At 37.9% G+C, this 21,458-nt stretch overlaps 1 protein-coding gene across 6 annotated transcripts in view; it reads right to left on the bottom strand.

The window, feature by feature from the left end:
* TRIP12 (thyroid hormone receptor interactor 12) overlaps positions 1–21,458 on the bottom strand; it is a 73,344-nt gene that overhangs the window by 7,529 nt on the left and 44,357 nt on the right. For 4 of the 6 annotated variants that reach the window (XM_069864905.1, XM_069864908.1, XM_069864909.1 and 1 more), the window contains 30 exons: positions 20,706–20,854; positions 20,339–20,374; positions 20,159–20,254; positions 19,643–19,735; positions 19,350–19,511; positions 17,694–17,762; positions 17,408–17,573; positions 16,604–16,721; positions 16,306–16,462; positions 15,841–15,994; positions 15,084–15,312; positions 14,268–14,386; positions 13,465–13,672; positions 12,341–12,441; positions 12,033–12,207; positions 11,484–11,625; positions 10,371–10,562; positions 9,537–9,688; positions 8,711–8,883; positions 8,200–8,273; positions 7,897–8,096; positions 7,017–7,144; positions 6,608–6,759; positions 6,020–6,162; positions 4,520–4,676; positions 3,275–3,373; positions 2,634–2,748; positions 2,262–2,416; positions 1,580–1,744; positions 227–391 (listed from right to left, as the gene is read on the bottom strand). In XM_069864905.1, the coding sequence (XP_069721006.1) occupies positions 227–391; positions 1,580–1,744; positions 2,262–2,416; positions 2,634–2,748; positions 3,275–3,373; positions 4,520–4,676; positions 6,020–6,162; positions 6,608–6,759; positions 7,017–7,144; positions 7,897–8,096; positions 8,200–8,273; positions 8,711–8,883; positions 9,537–9,688; positions 10,371–10,562; positions 11,484–11,625; positions 12,033–12,207; positions 12,341–12,441; positions 13,465–13,672; positions 14,268–14,386; positions 15,084–15,312; positions 15,841–15,994; positions 16,306–16,462; positions 16,604–16,721; positions 17,408–17,573; positions 17,694–17,762; positions 19,350–19,511; positions 19,643–19,735; positions 20,159–20,254; positions 20,339–20,374; positions 20,706–20,854 (4,244 nt within the window). The remainder of the gene's footprint in view (positions 1–226; positions 392–1,579; positions 1,745–2,261; positions 2,417–2,633; positions 2,749–3,274; positions 3,374–4,519; positions 4,677–6,019; positions 6,163–6,607; positions 6,760–7,016; positions 7,145–7,896; positions 8,097–8,199; positions 8,274–8,710; positions 8,884–9,536; positions 9,689–10,370; positions 10,563–11,483; positions 11,626–12,032; positions 12,208–12,340; positions 12,442–13,464; positions 13,673–14,267; positions 14,387–15,083; positions 15,313–15,840; positions 15,995–16,305; positions 16,463–16,603; positions 16,722–17,407; positions 17,574–17,693; positions 17,763–19,349; positions 19,512–19,642; positions 19,736–20,158; positions 20,255–20,338; positions 20,375–20,705; positions 20,855–21,458) is intronic. The other 2 variants (XM_069864907.1, XM_069864910.1) reach the window with 1 other exon arrangement.

Genomic DNA, 21,458 nt, shown 5'->3' with positions numbered 1-21,458 from the left:
CTCTGACAACTTCATTCTGTATAAACCATATTTTCCTATACTATAAAATTTTCCAGTCGGGTGTGTTGACCAGAATTCAACAGGATTTTTTGTGGTAATAAACCAATGCAGAAGCAATCAGCAGGAAAACTATTGCTGTGCCCAGTTCATGAGCTGAAACTAACTGCTTGGGAGTAAGGTGAGGAAACATTAAGAAGTTGTTAGTTCCAGCTTTGCTTTTACGTACTCTGAGATACTCCTCTAAATTGTGGATGGTGACTGGTGTATCTTTTCCCCCTTTTTTCAGTTCTATGTTAGGAAAACCTGGAAGTGTGAAGTCCAGCCCTAGATCTTCCACTGAGCAGCCATTCATCGTCAGGGCTTCCAATGCATACTGCAGGCTTTCTTTGGTCTAAAACATTGGAAGTGAAAGTCAGTGAGAACAATTCATTCACATAAACTAGTCCAAAATTTATTACTCCTAAAGCAGTTTTAACCAAGTCCACATTTCTATAAGAATATTACTATTAATGCTGTTACAGAACTCCTTGCTTTCCTTCTGTACTTTTCATACATAACAGTAAACCAAGACAAACCAAAAACTATCAATAAACTTGAAAGATGATAATAGAACACTTTTTCTAGCAATTTTGGAATTCCTTTAACTTATTGAATATAATTTATTTAGGAAATACTACTCCAAGAGAAAGATGTGTTGTATGCTAAGGCTCTTAAAGCTATGGTTTCCCTCAGCATAGTTAACGGCATTCATATTTGGCACGCATATTGACAGCTTTTAGACTCCACCCACTAGTTCCAGGTTTTCCAAATTCTTGTTGGGAAATTAAAAGCAGTGATCAAGGAGAGAGAGTGAGACAGTGAGAACAATTGAAACAAAGGCCCATAAGGTTGCAGTAACTTCTCTGGTAACAAAGTAGATGCATCAGAGTATAAATTAGCTTATTGCCCCCTACTGTATATTAACAGTAGATGCAAAGAAGTGCATGCATGCCAAAGACAGTGAATGGCACTATTCTCAGCTAGGAGTGGATAACCTTGAATAATTAAGGCTCTTCCAGATGTGTAAAAGAACCTGTATGCTCACATATGAAGCCAGTTTACAGCAGCTATGCATACAGCTCTTCAGTGGGGGAGGAAAAAATACAAAGGGCACTTTTGAGAAAATCTGAAGGTTTCACTACACCAACTTACAAAAAAGCCAAGCCTTTTGAATGTCCAAAAAGCAAGGATAATTTTTTCTTTCCCCTCTGATATTAAATTTGGTTAGTCTTTCCTAAGGGAAGCAAAAGGAGAAGTTACCTTAGGAAAGCATCTGGCAGTTTTAGCCATTTCTAGCCTACATTTAATCACAAAGAAGAAATCTGTAATGAACTTTTAATGCTCGAGCCTACACTACAAAAAGACCACATAATAATTATTACTTGCTGATTTAATCAAATTAAAACTACTCCTTTTATAAAGTCACTATTGCTGCCACCATCAGTATTAAGCACTACCATACACTCTCAATTACAGCTATTTCAGAAAATCGAGACGTGTGTGAAGATGCAATCTTCCATTCTTAGTGTTACTTCCCCACCTGTGTTTTGTCTTGTTCCAGTCTTTTCTTTTGTCTTACAATATCTTCAAGGTGATATATTGATTTGGCTACTACTGGATCAATACTGAACAAGTCATGCGATGTCAAGGAAGTTTCCTGTCGTAGCATCCATTTATAAAAAGGAAGTCCAAGAGGAAGGTCCACCTGGAAATCAAAACATTGTTTGGTATTGAATTGTCTTCCAAAACTGTATCTTCCGCTATTTTCTCTCTTGACTAGATTTAGGATACTATTTACTAATTCATAGTTCTGGTGCACACCAAACAGCAGTGTCTCAGTGTGTTGACCCAAAAAATGTACAGTCAAGAAAATACAAGCAGCTGCTTAGTGCGTATACTTTAGAGCAACCAGCAAGCAAGCAGCTGGAATAATAAGCCCAAAATGATCCTGAAAGAAGACTGGAGAGAGATTGCAACACATAGCAGGCAATAGCTCTTCCTTTTTTCGCTATGATTTCAAAAGCTACTGTAAAGATCCTCAACATACAGTACCCTCCTCCTACTCAAAAGTTAGTGTCTGTATGTCTCCCTCTATCACCCCCTCCAAAACGCTAGAGCTGAAAATAATTCCATGCAACTCTTAATGCTATTTTTTTCCCCAACAAAGCCAGAACTAGAAGACTCATTTGACGCATCACAATCATTTTCCATTTTATTCTCACCAGTCTAAAATCCATGATTGCCTTGGCCATTAGTTTTCCCAGAAAACGGAACTTCATTTTAACTTTTGCGATGTGAGCCGGCTTGGCTGTTCTACCAAAAGGAAGTGCAAAAAGGCCTTGAAGGTTATGGATGTACTTCGTACCTTCCTGGCTTCCTGTTAAAGAAGAAAGGAAAAAGAAAAGTTCAATACATAGTCTGCTAGTTTCATTTCAGATGCAAAACCCCAAAGATAATCACACACTATCATGAAGGCATTATCTGACCACAACCTGAAGGGCTCTTTCAATCAAAGCCATTCCAGCAATTAAAGTCAACTTCTCATCAATTCAATATTACATCAATATTAAGAGTTTCAGTAGTGCAACATTTACCTTTCGGATTGGCTAAAGTCACTTCTTCTCCCCTCCAAAGGCCTAAGTCTGCTCTCTGTAGTTCCTGAGATACAAGTGCATAGAACTCTAGCGTGGGGCCTAGGCCTGTGCCGACCTTCAGGGGGAAAGGGTGTAGGGAAAGGAGGGGGAATGAGATAAATGAGTCCATTAGGTCAGTCTGAATATTAAAATCTTTACTTAGTCTGAAAAACATAGTACTTAGTTGGCTATAATGAAGACTGCATTGCCAAAAACATCTAGAAAACCAAACTACGCCAACATTTACAATATGACTGCAACAGCTTGGAAAGATGGAATATCAGAGGAAATAATAGTGGAACAAAAGTGTCAAGCACCTAAGGATATTATAGAAGAGAGGCACACAGCTGTTTGCTTAGAGTTAGAAAACAGAAGTACTCTGCAGAGTAAGAGTGATTATGAAATTTAATAGATCAGAAAGTTTCTCCTAGCAACCAAAAATGAGAACCAAGTGGATTAGGGATAATTAATAGATAAAATTTTGTGGTACCAGCAATAGGAAAGACCAAGAGTCTGACCAAGTCATTCTGCGAAAGTTGTAGCTTTTTTGTATTAATCTTCAGTAAAAAGGGGTTAAATTAGACTGCATTGATATTACTTACTTCATTCTCATACTGGATTTCCAACATGGCTCTTGAACTGCCTAGATCCTGCATCACAGATTCTGCCTGTTTCAACAGCTCATCTCTGTTCACAGTGCGCTACACATTAAAGAAGTTTTAAGTAGTGAAATTATGTCTGCAAGTCCCAGCTCCCAAGGCAGTTACAACAGGAAAAAAATTAATGCAAGTTTCTCCACCCCATACGAATATTCTACAGTTTAACAATTTGTAAGCTTATACGTCAATAAATAGTTTGTGCTCCTACATGACAACTGACTAGAATTAGCGTTCAATTAAAATTAAAACCCAGCGCCTTACATTTGTATCAGTATAAAAGGTACTACTCATGCCAAGAATCTGGCAGTAGGACCACAGCATAGTATTGTCACATGATGTTACATCCCTCAAACGGACATGTGGAGAAGAAAACACAGAATAAAGATGCCAAAATCCAGCAAGCTAAAGAACAACCTTGTATCTGCCCTTGTTGATCCTCCAGTAGGGAAATAGGGAGGTTTCAAAAAAACAAACTAAAACAAACACCCAACAAAAAAAACCCCACACAAACACAACAGCACTGGCATTCGTAGATGTTGGAAGCTCTATTCTAGTTCAACTAGATTCTTTGTGCCTCTTGGTTTTTTTCCCCAGAGGCATTCAAGACCATATAGCAGATCTACACTGTACAGCAGATCTCAGTTTAAGATAACATCTCTCCAGACGGAAGGCAGACAGCCAAGACTCCCTCAGTTTAAAAGAGTCACAGCTTAGTTTTTAATATGTCATGACAGGAGGTTTAATGCTTTACCAACAATAACAACTGGTTTGTTTAATCAGGTTAACACTTAAGTGTCTAAATCCTATTGCTCGAATTACTCTGAAATTCTATTTCAAATAGAAGTTTACAAGCTAATATAAGGATATAACACTAATGTAACCTAAAACCTAAAGTTCATTCTTGGAGTACAGCTTCAGAAATTATGTGGAGACTCGAGCCCCAAAGCAGGCAGGGAGGGAGAAGGCAGCGTGTCATACTCTGGTCCCCTCTGCCACCCAGTGGCAGACACTGAGCATGCAACGTGCCTTCCACAATGGCCTTTAAAATGATCACACAAACCTCCCCTTCATCGTGCACTACCAAAACCCCAAGTTTTACAAGTAAATCTTTCTCACAATTATTTTCTTAAAGACAATGTAAAGATAAACAGATATAGTTTGTTCCACTTTTAAATAAGATATACCTACTTTTTTCCTGTCCAGTCGTGGTGCCACTCTGCTATCCTGAGAATCTGATTGATTGATTTCTGGATTAGTATCCAGTAGTCTTTGCATGGCTCGATCACGATCAAAAGCAGTTACATAAAACAGCATTTGACGGGTATCAAACGGAAAGAAAAAAGGGCTGTAAAGAGCATTGGATTAGTTAGCTGGATTCCAACTAGCACCTACAACTACAGTTTAGTTTCAACACAACAGAAGTGTAGTATGCCTGAAATTAGTGCTTTATTAAACACTGTGGTGAAAGCAGCCTCCAAAGGAAGCCTTCCAAAACACACTTTAGTTTTAGTTACAACACTTAGGAGCAAGAGTCTAGAGATAGAGTTCAATATAAGAAGGAACCACAAAAGATGTCCAAAACCTTATAACACACTTCCAGAGAAATAACTCAAAATACTTGACCGACTTGTATTTGCAAAGAACGAGGACTTGCCTACACCCACACTAGCATTTTGCCTCCCACCATTTTCAAAACACACTTTAAATAATCTGTGAGAAACTTCTGTAAGAAACCAGATGACCTTCATGTTTTAATTTTGTTTTAATTTATTGATTCTACTATTATCAAAAGCAAGTGTATGTTAACAGCATAGCCCTCCACTGACATGTAAGTGAAATGGCAGTTTTACAGAACAAATACTGCTACAGATGTTTGTATAAGAACTTACATTCATATTCACTGTTTGTCACCTAGAATCTTTGTGAAGAAACTTGAGATCTTAATTTTAAAAATGAAAAAAATAATCGTTTCTCTAGAGTATGTATTTCCAGTCAATTGTCACCAACATTGCAGGCTGCCCAGGAAGGTGGTTGAGTCACCTTCCCTGGAGGTGTTTAAGGCACAGGTGGACGAGGTGCTGAGGGGCATGGTTTAGTATTTGATAGGAATGGTTGGACTCTATGATCCGATGGGTCTTTTCCAACCTGGTGATTCTATGATACTATGATTCTAATTAGCATGCTTGAAAACCCCAAGAATATCAACCCATTTCTCATTCTTTCAAGTGCAGGAGTTTTACAGCTTATATTGAAGATGCTACAAAGTACTTCAAATACAGCTTGATAAAAGTTCATATATTCATAACAAATTTCTAATACTTTATGAGGAAAAATAAAAATAATTGGTACCATATTGAATATGCCCAGACACACGTAGCACTATGACAAAGGTATCATTGAGCAGTTTAACAGAAGTAAAAATGACCCAAATTATTAAGTACTATTACTTCAATGAGAACATTTCAGTTTGCTCAGGAATTCCTGTAAGAAGTGGTCCAGGCTACTCTCTCCCTCTACATTTGGTTTCAAGGATGCAATACAGGTAAAATCATTCATCCCTGTGTCACTATATAACTTAGCCAGACTTCTGTGACTACGTTGTACTCTCTCCCGGCATTTTTCAAAAGTCTTCATGTGATGCATCTGGGCTTCATATTGCAAAAAAACTACAGAGTAAGTCATTCATACCATGTTTTTCCAAGTTCTGTCAGCCAGGTCGGTATGTTTCCTGTCATAATCACCAAAGGATCCTGAAGCTGCCTGTTTGCTTTTGCTGTCAGTTTGCTGTTAATGAACTCTGAGGTTGGAATTATCTCCTTGCAGATTGCATTCTGTGTTAAAAACAAACAACAAAACAACAACAATGTACTTATAGTTAAAGAAAGGCTGTTAAGAAATGGCACACTTCCAATTTGTTTATTACAGCAAAAAGAAGGTCCACTGTCATTTTGGTTATACAGCATTGACACTATGAAAGGAAAAAGTTGATTTTTACTATTCTTTTTCTTTTCAGGAATAACGTTCCTCTTTGAACTTAAGGAAGCAAAAGCCATGGAAATTAGGTTTTAACACAGTACAGCGAAAATAATTGACTGTAAGACTTTACAGCTTTTATCTTACCAGAAGTTTGAGAAATAGGTAGGGTAAAATGGCAGAATTTGCATTACTCTGTCTTGGTGGGGTGTGGCAGACGGGGGAAAGCAGCTGTTTTAAGCTGTTTTAGGACAGAGTTGCCCGTATCAAGTATGAAAGCGATTTCAAAAGTGCTCTACTCACATCATACAAGTAATACCAGTATCGACTGATTGCATGTAAAACTCTCAAAAGAAGAATAACATCTAATGAGGGATCTTCAAATGTTATGTTTTCAGGTGGAGTAGATATGAGGTAAACTTCGAGAGGATTTAATACCGAAGGGCAAACACCATCTAGCAGGAAAAAAAGATGTTATAAAAACAAATCAATTACAAGTCTTCAAGACTGAACTAAGAGCCTACATAGTATTAATCATGGCATTCACTTAACTGCAACAGCTTAGTTAGACAATTCAGTTAACGCATTAATATATGCTTAGTTTACTTATACTATGCTTTCTTTAGAAACACTATGATATCTCTAAAAACACTCTCCCTATTCTTTCAGAAATTTCCCAAATCTAATATATTAAGCAAGGCAATACACTCACCATGCCACAATTCATCATGCTTTTTAGAATTTCTAGGGGATGTTTTTGTGGGAGCAGTTTGTGCTCTTCCTCTTTTACCACCAACACAGTCCTTATTACCATCTTCATCCTCTCGCACAGGTTTGTACCTGAAGAGTAATTAAAAGTTAAAAATCTTTGTGAATTATTAACTTGCATGGAGACAAAAGCAGTTATAAAAGTGTTTGTTCTCCAATTAACAGAAATTAACTTGAATGCCAGTTAAAAGCACAAACACAAGAACAATGCACTTGGGTATGACCCATCCTTTGAAGCTAAGCCCTCAGAAGTAAAGTATGTCATGGGGGAGAAAAAATGGAGACCCTTCAGCTACATGAACTGGAAGAAAAGCAGAAAGCATAGACAAAAAAAAAAAAATCAAGGTGGGTTTTTGTTTTGTTTTGAATAAAACTTTAAACATTAGAAAGACAGACACTACTGAATGTTAAAGCGTGTGGCACAGCCAGGTCGATACTGCTCCTTGCAGAGGTGGCCACAGGATACATATACCTGACCAGCAATCAACTATGAAAATGAGTATGAAGATGACCATTACTGGTATACTGCAGACACATTCGCAATTGTTTGTGGTTACCTAACACTAAAAATTATTTCTGCCCATCTAGGAGGTGCCATTTAGGACCCACTATTTCTTGTTCAACTTTGCTCATGAGCTACAAAGAATGTCAGTAGCCAACAATGAATTCATACCAAGACTGAAGTACCTCGAGCACAGCAGGAAATTTAAAGCTTTGCAATTTGAGGGGGAAAAAAACACCCCAAGACTGCTATATTCCAGTTTTCTTTATGTATATTCATGTAGGAGACTGGAGTTGTCCTACAATTTCTCTACCCAACTTACCAAATGGTATGCGTTTTAGTCCAAATCCCAGCTCTTCCCAATGGGTTGCTTTCATCATCTGTAGACTCCCTCTCTTCCTCAGCTTGCAAACTGTACTGCCTAACTGCTTGATACACAGTCATGTTGTACGGCAGCAAGTGATCTCCAATGTAAAATTGCAATCTATGTCTCACATTCCCTGAATTTAAGAATTGAGCAGCCTGAACAAAACAAAAAACCCACACAAGTTAAGAAACTTACTAGCTTTTCTTCCAGCCTCTCCCCACACTATTCCTCTCCCTTTCCCTCAGAACAAAAGCTTACCAAAGATTCATCTATTTCTTCATCTGACCCATCATCATCACTATCCTCATCATCTTCTCTAACTCTTCCATAGCCTGAGGCAAGAGAGAAGAAAGACATTCTGATTCGTTTTTACATGAAATGCAGCAATACTTTTGTGCTGACTTTATACTAAACTCCACTGTTAAAAATGGTTCCAAAATACATCAGGCAAAAAAGTAAGCTACAGACATGTTATAACAAAATTTCAGTATCAACATCTGGCATCAAAACCACTGAGTTGCTGCCAATCTGACAGTCAATTAGATGATACTTCTGTGAGCATTCAGACTGAACCGTTTACAATGAGAAAAAGTTTGTCCCAGAGATGGGAAGATTCACTGCTGCCTTAGCCCCCTCTTCTCCGAGCAAGATATTGGTACCTTCTCTTCAGTATAATCCTTGGGGGTTTCCACAGACTCCATATTGACAGTAGGGACTATCCCAAGAAGCAAAGCACATATGACTGTATAATATACACAAATGTATATACCTCTAACTACAAGGTATCTTTCAATGGCTTGTACCAAAGCCAGAGGATCAATCTTCACAGGTCCCCCTTTCCACTGTTTCACATTAGCACAGTCTGGATGTCTTTGCAGCTGGCATTTTAATTGATGTGTATTGAAGAACTTTAAAGCTTGGGATCCTCTGTTGAGAGAAAAACTCAAAATAATTTGTGAAAAAAGTTGCTACAAGAAGAATCTAATATCCATAACTCCATTAAAAAACACATTAAAATAGGCTTATATATGCATTTACAAATTCACATGTTCAGAGAGTTATTTCTCAGCCTATTTCCCAAAAAATAAGCTACTAATTAAGATTCCAAATTTAATCTACCTTAAGACACAGGACAGGCCTACAGCTGAGGTATGTTGACAGCCAGCAGTTATCACTCAATTCATTATCATCCTAGAGAACTGAACCTGTCTGAGTAACAAGGTTTAGCCCTACAACACAAAGTCCGAGCAGTTTAATTACTTCATTATCTGAATCTCAGCAATAAACAGATAATTTCTTCCCTGGGTTTGTTACATGGGGACATGCAAGATGTGAATTTTTAAAGCTTAAATATAGAGATTGCACTTAAAATTACATATCCACCTCCAATTTGAGTGACAGAAGCTTCAAGATGGTAAGCAAACATTTGGTTAAGTATTCAATCTTCAACTAAACACAAAATGCCAGTTGTGTAATTTTTTTTGTCTTTAATAGTGTCAGAAGTTTCCATTAACCTCTCGGAACTTCTAGCAATGAAATAAGTTTAGGAAATCAAAAGCATCCAACAAAACTGTTACCTGAGCATTAATCCTTACCTGCTCCCTGTTCCATTTCCACTAGGGAAGTCATGCACTTTGACAGGAAATTGTTCCATCTGACTGAGGCAATTGTTCATTTTATGGACTAATGCCAACAAAGGTGCATTTTCTAATGGCTCTAATCTTCCAAGGGGTTCTTCTCCAGGAAGCTGAAATATATTTCAGTCTTTTAGTTATGTGCTTGATTTCATCCATCTTAAACAACTTATACTAAAAGTTGTTTAAAAAAAAAAAGACATTAAAAATCACTATTCTCACTTGAATTAGCAACAGTATCAGGACACAAGTTTGTGGAAGACCTATTTTAAAGAGCACATTTTTCTCTCCTGATAACGTTGGAACAGTCTTAGAGATTTTAAGCATTCACCAATAACCACGAGCAATAAGCTTCATGGAAGCTCTAGTTACGTGCTTCCTCTCTTCCATTTTTTTTCCTTTAAAATCAGGGTAATCTGATTTCTTGCAGGACTATTAGACTATAAGGATATAAGAGAACAAGGGGATAGATTTCTGTCTAAACTCTTTCCGTATCAACTTCTTAGAAGTCCAGAACAACTTAAGTTGTTCAAGACCCAGACAACTGGCCATTTTCCAATATTTTTTCCACTGCTGTGTGGAATTCTCTATCACTACAAGGTATCATAAAAAGTTTATGACCCATGAAGACAGAATCACATGGAGGTTGTACTGTTATACAGCTTAGGCATAAACAAAAGAGTCCTTCCATCCTCCACCTTTAAGTTAAGGTCATTGCTGAACCACTCAGATGGTCAGGTAAGTACTATTTGAGAGAAAAACAACTAAGACAAAAAAATAAGCAAGAAAACTTACTGGAGAAGAAAAAAATACATGAAGAAATCTTTTCAATCTGATATCCCTGCTTACAGCATCTTTCTCACTTTTAGATGTCAAATAAAGCAGCAGTTGTTTAACAAACCCACTATGCTGGATTTCAAATGAGGAGACGTCAGACTCCGAGACAATGCTACGGATTTCTACAAGGCACTCTGTTCCACCATCCACCTAAAAAATATTAAGATTGTATTTTACTTAGCAGTTATTAGGGGCTTAAAGAATATTATTTTTCTTCCTACTGTTCTAAAGACAGGAAAAAAAGGGAAAATTTAAATCTATGGTGACTCCGTATAAGGGCAAATAATGTGAAGACAAGCAACTTAGATATAATGCCTTCTCTTGAATAGAAAATATCTACTTTTCCCTGTTTTAAGAGAAATGTAAGGTCCTACTTTTGTTTCACACAACAAAGACGAGCTCCAAATGGGAGTTTAAAGGAAAAAAACCATGTAAAACTCAAATTAGTATGCATTTTATGATGTCTCTGCTAGAGAAAGGAGGGAGAGCTTCATATTGTAATGATTACTTAGTTCAAAGCACAAAACATAACTCAACTGTTTAGCTACTTTAGAAGCTAGAGGTTTAGACCATCTTTTAAGGATCCCAACAGTCCAAGAAGCAAAGTTGAAGTTCTTGAGATGCTAGCAGATCTGGCCCAATCTGTATTTCTTTTACCCTTTCAACAATATGCTACTTGCCTCTTGTCCTCCTCCCACCCTAAAGTTCTTTTAATAAAACTGTGTTTTTCTTCAGTTATAAAGTCAACCCTTAATAACCACAACATTTTGGAAAAAGAAAAAAAAAAAAACAAAAAACTTGATGCAAGTGATACATTGCCAGGAATCAAGAATACCCCTGTTATAACTGGTCATTCATCCTAAGTGACAGAGCTTATATATTGAACCTAAAAAAAGTCCCTAGCAAACCATTGCAAGTTAAGAAACACTGTATCATCACTTAAAATAACAAAAACTATGCTTAAAATACTGGCCATACTGTCTAAAATGGTCAGCTTCCTTGTAGCTTCCTCCTAAATACTTCTGCTGCTTCTATTCCCATCCCCACTCCAAGCAATTTGCCATTTCTAACCTGGAGGTTGAGTTGTTCAGTTGCAGTGCAAAGTCTCTGTAATACATTTAGTGCAGGATTGCTTCCATCCATGTTTTCAGAACTAAAATAACGTTCTACAAATTTATGGGCTTGCTCCTTGATCCAGCCCTTAATTTTTTCTCTGTAAAAAAGCACACCAAAAGCATTTGGCCACACTTATCATTTGCATACTCTGATATTACAACTAAACACAGCCCAAGTATGCATTGTTTTCCATAAGCTTAATAGCAGTCACAGCCAAAAAAACATTTCCTCTTACTCCAGTACAATAAAGGTCTAGTCTCTACAGATTACTACTTGCACCATTTTTTCCCCACTTCTCCCATTTTTTCCCAGCACGCCAATTTAAGCTGTTACAAGGTTATCTTCTCTATCTTAATTTCTTGGTTCACCTTTCAGAATTATTTTAACAGTGGTTAAGCTGGAACTTCAACAGGTGTTTACTTAATCACCTGCAGGATTATCATAAGGAAGTAGCTGCACCCCAAAATCAATATCCTATTAGAAGTACTCTGATTTTGTGTGTACCTGTTATTGGAAATGGTATCCTTGGAAGCAGCCCTCGCAAGACCACTTACTCCTGCAGTTCGTGCTGGTTCAATATTATTACTGTTGGACTGCGTGCTTAATCTTCCCCATGTTTTAGGATTTAAACTTGCCAAGAAGGAAGATTTAGGAGATTGAGTAGTTGTAGGGCTTTTAGCTGAAAGCAAAGGGAAAGCAAAGATAAAAGTAAGAGAACTAACAGGTTTATTACAGCCAGTACTTCTGACAGCCTATGAGATTACTGTTATGTTTAAAAGGAGATTGAGTATCACATTTTAAGAATTATTTACCTTGATTGTCTACTTTGTCATCATCTCTTGGAGGAGAGTATTTTGGTCTCCTTGGCCCTCGTTTTGGCAGTCTTTTTCTCTTTAGAACATCACTCAGTCGCCTGTCCAAATTTAAAAAGTGACATGTTTCCATCCACCATATTCATACACACCCACACCCCTCAGTTCACAGCTATTTCCTCAAGATTAGAAAAAGGTTCCATCCCATAATGAGGAAGGCACAAGGGAAGAATGAGCCCTAGGAGAAGACACCTCAATTCTATTTTAACTGGAAGCACAAAATAATTAATCCATCCAGAAAGATCTTTTTCCTACTGCCACCTTTCTACCACAAACAGCCAAATACAGCCACAAGTGCCACTGAATAGTTTCCTCAATTTTCATGAGGTTTTGGGTAACCATCTGAATATTATTTACTTGAATATACTTAAAGAGAAAGAAATAAAACCACAAATCTCTACTGAACAGACACCAAAAATCACTGGGAGCATTACCTGCTTCTCCCATTACAGCTCCCAAATCGCTTTTTCAACAATTTATGGAGTTACTGCTCCCCAAGCTCTACACTTCAAAAGTTCACATATTTCAATTCTAATTCAAGCTGAGTTTCCTTATTATGCCTATACATTAAGACAAACATTTCATCTTCAAAGTAAAGGTTAACTGTGTAACACTAAAATCATTTATTCCTACATGAGAATTGTTTGCATTTCAACCAAATAACTTTAGGATGACTTTTTTTTTCCTCTGATCTCCAGCAGAAAGGAACTATTGACCATAGCTATCATTTCTCTGACAGAATCACTCTGTCCTCAAGAGTTAAGACTAGAGCTGTTGCTCTAGGCACGCATCAGCCTCTCCCCAAACAGCATGGATAGTTTCAGATCATTACATTGTTCACTATCACATCATTAGTCTTTTTAGGTTTTTTTTTCCATATAAAATGAATCAAAACTACCCATCAACAGCTTCAGCACAACTCCATGTTATTTCCTTAAAGAAAAGACACAGCAAAATGCAGGAAACACTGTAGCAGGCCACATCAGTCAAGACTTCTTCAAAAACAAACAAGTAAGCCACAAACAAAAACCCCACAGACTGTTCACGACAAATAATGCACTTACCCCTGTGGGCTCAGATCCAATGAATCCTCCCTGCTGTGTTGTAAGCTGGGAGAGCCCAAATCAGCAGCTGCATTACTGGCAGCAGTGGCTGTTCCAGTACCTATTGTTGTAGTGGTACCCAGCGTTCCTGATCCATTAGTGCATACTTTCGGTGGGCTTGTTAGCAAAGCCTCAGACTCTGCTAAGTTTTTCACTTGATGCATCACCCCTTTGAAAAAAGAAGAAATAATGTCTGGTGGGTTGGTTTGGTTGTGGGATTTTCCAGGGGAGAAGTTTGTTACTAGAAGCTCTGTTTTGACTATGGCAGCCATTAGCTCACTCTATCCATCAATACGTTTTAAAAGCACTTAAACCCTTTCTTTAAAAGCTTAACCTACACAGCTATAAAAAAAAAAAAATGACAGCAGCATGAATAGTAGCTAAGGAAACCAAAAAATCCCCACTAGATCGTAACAAAGAGTTCCTGCCAAAGAGGCATCAGCTTTGTCCAGTAAGACTACTTATGTAATTGCAACAAGCCATCTTCAGCCTAAATAAAAGTTCATTAGCATCCAATAAGCCTGGCCAGACTTGTACCCGACGCAGAGAAGACAAGCTTGTCTCCTCTGAAGTCTTGGTCAGCTCCTCCTCAGTCAGATAGCAACAGCTTGAACGGATTTGCCTTTATTATTCAAGAACATTAACTTTACAGCTTTGGGGGCAGGGAATAAGGGTTAAAGAATGTGGATTCTCCACTTAGACATACTTCTATAATACTAAGCAAGCAAGTGAAGAGGGGAAAAAAAAAGGAAAGCAACATTTACCTTCTCTTCTGAAGTAAACACTAAAAATGTCAGGTAATTTTTGCATCAAAATCTCTGCCATCTGCAGGGCTCCAACAACTATCTTCAGGTCTTGACTTGACAGCATGGAGGCAATATGACTACAACAGAGTTTATTAGAATTAGATCTGTCTTTTCATCTTCTATTAATTCAACAAAATCTAATAAAATCAAGTGAGTTCATCTTGAATATGTAGTACTGGACACAAAAAGCAAACAAATTTCATTGTGCTTTAACAAAAGCTATAAATACAAGGACTGAAAAAGCCCTCTCTCCACTTAAATCACTTCTCTCAAGTTTTTACATGTAGCATGAAGGAAAATGGAGCTCTCCTTTAAAGGACATTGTGTTGTGGACCATTGTACTGTCATTGAAAAATTGATCAGCCAATTTGCTAACTGCATCCTAACTTTATGGCATATCGCATAGGAGAGCTTTCATGAATACAACGTATTAGTTGAATGCCATGCAAGTCTGTTACTGGTCACATTTTATTACCTCCAAAGTCATCTTTGTCCTCAGAGAAAGTTTTACAAACCAAAAAACAGTAAATGGTAATATTAGACATTACCAGTATACAGAATTATATAGGTAATCCAAGTAACTAATAAGAACACCTAGACTTTGCATCTAAGGTGCAAGTAATTCCTGAAGAGCTAGCAGCCTCAGCATTTATAAAACAAATACATGACAACTTAAAAATACAATTCTCCCCTAGAAAAGTTAATTCAAAAAAAGTAACCAGAGGTTTGAGCTATATGCTCAAAATTCGTTCCATTCACAATGGTTAAACACACCTTGAAACAGCATGGTTTTTCAACACATCCTTCAGAAGTTCAGCATCAGCAAAATAAATTATCCTAAGAATTGCTCTAAGGCACTTGTGTCTAACAGCAGGTCCAGCTGAAGAACTATATACTTCATAAAGAACACCAAACAGCGTTTTGATAAAGGATTTTGCCAGTTCTGGGTCCTCTTTCATTAGTTGTGCTCGAGCATCATCCTTCTTCAATTCTGAATGTCCACCTGTGAGAAATAGTAAAGAAATCACTGCACAGTTTTTTGCATCTCTGCTCCGATCATTACTTTCATTTTTAAAGCTAAATTAGTTTAGCTCTTGATTTGAAAACATAATTTAAGAACCAGAAGTCAAACTGATGTCAAGAACATAGGTACAAATCCTCTTTCAAGCAGTCAAACCTTTTTAATTCAGTTTTCTTACACATTTCTGTATGATGGTTAAGAACTCCTCACATAGCCTTCATTAAATAAAAAGGGCTGCATAAGCAAAACTGTTTCAGAAAATCCCAAGCCAGAAACAACCCCCAGCTCCCACAAAATTTAATGTGTTTTTTTATTCCCAGAAAAAGTTTGTATGTTAAAAAGTATTTTTCAACAGTTTGAGATTTGTCATAAAGCTGTCTTCATTCATGTAAATTAGAATTTTGACATTCCACAAAAGCCACAGAAACCTATCAACAAAGTCACAGGGTGCTGTATAATCCAGCAGAAGTTTGCCACCACAATAAACCAGGCACCCCGAGCTGTACTTACTAGTGTTTGTATTGGCTAAAGGGTTTGGTTTTCGCTGAATGGCACGTGCTGTTCCAGTATCCTCATTTATTTGCTGCATAGAGTTAAAGTCAATAGTATAGACACGCCCAAGCGTAGACAGGCTGATCTCATCCTCACCAACCTGATGAGCTGCCTAAAAGCAAAGAAAATTTTAAAGTTAAGAAATCCCTAACAAATAGGAAGTTATACGAAAGGCGATGAGAGGGACACCACAGTAGAAAAAGAAAATGACAGAAATACAATAAGAACAGGAATTCAGTAGTTCAGCCATTACTGAATATCAAAATAGCACAATATTGCAGCAGGAGGTTTGAGGAAACCCCTGTGTTGCTTACTCAGAAATAACAAGGCTGATATTTTCAAAGCCATAAAGAAAGCACTGAATTCCCTATACAGCTGCACGCATTGAAAAAACACCACCACGCAAACACATGGAATTACTACCTCTATTATTCTACTATCAATCCTGTTATAGGGATGCCAGAGACCCCTGTCATCTCGCCACTGCCATATTGCACCATCTGTATTTTGCGCGTTTCCTTTCTTCAGCATAGTATCAACAGCAAAGATTCCCTCTTTTGGCAGGCAAGGCATCAGTTCACTGTAAAGGATGTGAAAACAGTATTTTACTGGAAAGATACAGTAAAGTCCATCTAAGCTGAAAAGTCTTTGCCTTCATTTTAGAGAAGTTCCAGATTTCAACATACCAACCAGACCCAAAACCTAAGACTGCATAACTTACCAGATAAGAGAAGTAAGCTCATAAAGTTCTTGAGGACTTCGCGGAACAAGGTCAATTTGTTCTTGACAACTCCCATTTGAGGCTCCGCAAAGGAGGAAGTGAAGCGTTTCTGCAATATCTATAAAAATTATTACTTATCAGATTGTCTCTACCAGAACATGGATTCCACTTTGTATTAGACACTGCAGGAGAGACCATCACTGCCCTAAGCAAACAGTAGTCACTAAGACAAAAGTAATCTCAGAACATTGCAAGAAACATGTTTGGTTTCAGGTCTGGGGTTTTGGGGTTGTCTGTTTTTTCTCTTAAAGAGATTTCTAGGGGGGAAATATCACTCGATATACACGGCACAGAATGTGGGCAGTTGAAGTGACAAGTCAAAATTTACAAGACGAAAAAAATAAAACCAGTAGGAACTAAAACAGCTACACAGTACTTATTCTTAATTGCTTCCCTCAGAAAAAGCCATTAAATCCCTCAAATCAAATGTTTCCCTCACCTGGTAAAGACTACGACAACAATTATTCAACTTGTGTTGAAATGTGAGTAGCGTGCAGCTAATGCAGACTGCAAATTAGGTGAGCATTCCAGTGATAACAGCTAGAGACAGGAAAGTTAAGCAACATCTTTCAGGGAAAAAAAAGCTTTCAACAAAGATTAACTAAACTTTGTATCCCAGAGGAAGCACAGTAAGAGAAAAATAAGAGCACACAATATTTGTATGATCAAGTGCACAGCGTTTCATATTGACAGCAGGCATTAACTTAAATAGGTCCCCCAAAACATGAAAGATGAAGAACTCACTTTGCTTCATAAGTTGGACTGCAAGTGTAGGACAATTGGAGCACATTAAGGAAAACATGCGCACCACCATGATGAACATTCCTGAGCTCAGGATAGGAGGCGTCACTACCAAGAGCTGCTGGATATTTGTTAACAAGTCCTTGGAAGCAACCTGCTGGAGCAAGTTCTTTAGGAGGGAACAGCAAGATTAAAAACATTAGTGTGGTTTTGAAAGGCATGTCCTTTGGAGAAACTGAGGGAGGGAAGGAGGACACACAAATCCACATCCCAAAATCCACCCCCTTACCTCCTCATGCTGGAAGTTGTCCACTAGCCGTGCAAAACAGAGACAAGTGCTTTCAACAGACTTTTTGTCCTATTATAAAAAAGTTCAAAAATTTGTTCCAGTCAAAATAATTTTAACTTGCATTGTGTTATCCTGTCATTTTGAGGCACTCCTAAAATCTCTCCAAAAAGGCCAGTCGAATCACGTTTATCAGAATATTAAAGCTCTGAATTTTTAAGTTCATTGAAAGAGTCTAAACTGACCTCCTGATACGGCATATTTCCTGGGAAACACCTCACACTTGCAACACAAATACCTTTAGAGATGAATTAAGGTATGTTAATAAATAATATCCTTTTTCGACCTACAAGAAGGAAACAAAAGGGAGGAGAACTACAAAGCCAAAGCATCAGGAAATATAGATAACAAGCAGGACTGAAGGCTACTGTTCTACAAACCACATGAAGCCCGATTTTTATACCATGCCCTGCAGCCAAGACAGTAAACCCAAAGACACCAAGATAGTAAACACTGCGCTAAAACTAGACACTCAAAAAAGTTCATCTGAACAAGACTTTTACTGTAAGGGTGGCTAAACACTGCAAGAGGCAATGTCTCCACCACTGGAGTTAGTCTGTGTGGACATGTTTGTTTGTCCAAACAGCTCAACATCCTCCCAGACAATCTGCTTGAGCTGATCTTGCTTAAACACGGGGTTAGGGCTACGTAACCAAGGTCCTTTCTAACCTCAACTATTCTATTCAGAGCTAAGTCAAGATTATTTTTTTTCCAGAAATATTCCACTTTGAAGTTTCTTGACATCTTATTTTTATGGGCTGCAGCTGCTCTTTATAGAGCTGGAATCAGTACTTGTCCCCAGTACAGCTGAGAATGATGCTCCTGTTTACAAAGCACCATCTAAAACTGATGTTTGACTTCTGTGAAGCTGTGCCAAAGATTCAAGTAGTCTCTCACCAAGATGATGCTGACAAAATTAAGAACAGCTTAAGAATACAGAAAAACATTACCTGCAAGTTTCCACTTCACAGCATTTCTTAGGGAATAAAATAATTTCTCTATTTTCACCTTTTTAACAGGGATCTGACCACCAAGCACAATGTCCAAATCTCCTTTGGTGCAATAGTCAGAGTGCTCCTTCACGAGCACAGCAGCATTGCAAGAGAGGTAAATCTTAGAAGACCTATGATTTAGGGCTCATCACTTCAAGCTATGATGCAAGAGTAGGAACCTGCTTTTTAAAAAGCTGCAAGCCCTCCCAAAGAGTCAAATAAGAAACCCCACAAAAATTCAAACCCAGAAAACCTTCAGTTTCAAGTGTAGGGAATCTTGCAATTCATTTGCTAAAGAAAAAAGAACAGTAATACTCCCTAATTTCCTTTTATTGATGGGTAACAAGTAAGGACGCAAACCCACCATTATCCACTCTCAAAGTTAATTGCCTTATTAATATCATTTTACAAAACTAATAGAGGAGTCACAAAAACCTAAAGGTCCATATTCTAATGTGCATATTGCAAATTGATGGTATAGAAACTTCAAGGTAATTATCACACTGCCAAGGCAAATAGGACACAGTTAAGAACTAGATATCAAGTTGCTTCTGGACACTACTTTCATGTCAAAATTAAAACTTTCCATTTTATAATAGCTTCTTACCTGATGTGTTAACCTTTGTGTAAGCAGTGGCAAAGAGTCTGCCACAAAGTGAAACTCATCAGGTGTTATACTCTGGCAGCAGTTGGCAGCAATGGCTAGGGCATTCCTCTGTGCATTTATACTGAAGAACTCCAGGTACAGCAAACAGTCTGCCAACCCACCCTGTAAAAAGGTAAACATTTTTACTCTCAGTATTGCTGAAGTCACAGAAATTTGTTTTCTTGTTTCATCTTCACAGAAGATCACCAAGATGCAGAACTGGTGAAGGTAAAACTGCTTTCCTTTTTACTTACCGCCTGTAGAATGGCTTTACTATGCCTGCGTGATAACATCTCCAAGGCTGTAAGCGCCTGCTCAGCCACATCAATGCACTGAATGACTTGCAGCTACAAGAAAACAAGAAACCTTGTAGATTAATTTCTAAACCAGTCTGTAAAAATACCAGTCTTCATTAACGCTTGGACATTCAGCCTGTACCGAGACACAGATACTGATATGGCTGCACTGGCAGCTGTCATCAAGGCAGCCAACTTAAGGCTAGATCAGCAATATAGCTACCCCAAGAGTTATCAGCTTGTATTGTTATACAGTATCTTTGCAGAACCAGTCAGACAAAGTCCTCAGTGAATCAGATTGTACGCACACCTACTGAAAAGCACTAACAGCAAACCTGTTTTTAAAAGCTTCTCATAATCATGTATCACCTTGTAAGCCATGAAAATAAGCTATAAACTTAACAGCATATCCTAAAGTTAAAACAAAAGAAAATCTACTCAGATTAGTACAACACTGTTTTTATTTCATTTTACCTTCTCTAAGAAGACTGGAATTGCATCTACCACTACAGCAGATGACCGAGGAAGTGCTTCCATCATATACGTTAAGGCTCGGCATGCATGATTCATCTGTAAATGTACCAATATTTGGGTTTAAGTTCAGATGACACATTCTTCTACTTTAAAACATGCCTTCAACATTAAACTACTTACAATGTCAAAGTTGTGCTCCATCTGCAGCAGTGTTATCTGTTTTAAAAAAAAAAAAGTATTGTTAGCAAAAACTTAATAAACATGAACATAAATAACGGTGCACAAAGCAGTATCATGGCTTTTCACCCAGAACTGTGAATTTTGGTAGAAGTCTGGGAAGAGCCACTACCTAACTCTCGAGCTACTGAAGTAGTAACAGGACTATCAAAACGCACTCCCAAAACAAAATCATGAGATATAGAGAGATGCACATACATATACACAATTAAAAACATAATATTAAAATATAAATTAAGACTTTTTTTAAAAGCAAGATATTGACTCAAGTATTATATTTTACAATATAAATATGAGATTTAATCTTTACCAAAGCTGGTACAACACTCTTGACTGGAAATCCTCCTAAAGTTTCTTCATTTCCCATGACCAACAGCTGGCACATCTCAATCACAGCCTGCAGCTGCTGACTTTCATCAGTGGCTTGGAGACCTTGTAAAAGCTGTTGGGCTTTAGAACCTAGATATCCAGAAAAAATATTAGGAAAGAAGATATTAGAAGACATAAGTGTTCAAGGGAACTGTTATGCTGTACTTCTGCCAGAGTGGAAGATCAGAGATAGTTTGTTTTCCTCTGCATTTGTAGTTTCACTTCCTTTCCCTGTCATAAAAAGGAGAGGGCAGGGATAGGAAAAAGAGGCAAAAATCTCACTCTTGTCTGTCTTTCCAGTGCAGACTGTTGAGCACAGGGAGTCCACCACACTGCTTCACCACAGCCAACTTGCCAGCCTACAGCAGGTGCCAGATCCCCCACCACTCCACCTTTATAAAGCAAAGGACTTTTCAACACATCCCTTGGATAACAGAGCACATGGATTACCCATGAGACCTCATCTTCTTCTCTGCAGGCAGTGTAACAGCCTGCCCTTGGCTCTCTTGGGAAGCCAAACAGACTTACAAGTAGAAAGTACGCATCTTATCCAGCTACATAATGCAGACATGGGTGAACAAGACTAAGGACCCAAGTTCTCACTGAAACACTACCTGAAGGAAATTCTGTCTGAAACATTAAGACACTCCTGAAATTATAAACAACATACTTGGAACCGACATCTAAAGGCAGC

The sequence above is a fragment of the Phaenicophaeus curvirostris genome, chromosome 10 (genome assembly GCF_032191515.1).
Source record: "Phaenicophaeus curvirostris isolate KB17595 chromosome 10, BPBGC_Pcur_1.0, whole genome shotgun sequence".
Lineage (NCBI taxonomy): Eukaryota > Metazoa > Chordata > Aves > Cuculiformes > Cuculidae > Phaenicophaeus > Phaenicophaeus curvirostris.
Note: the sequence above shows the minus strand (reverse complement) of the source record. Positions and strands in the feature narration are given on the sequence as shown.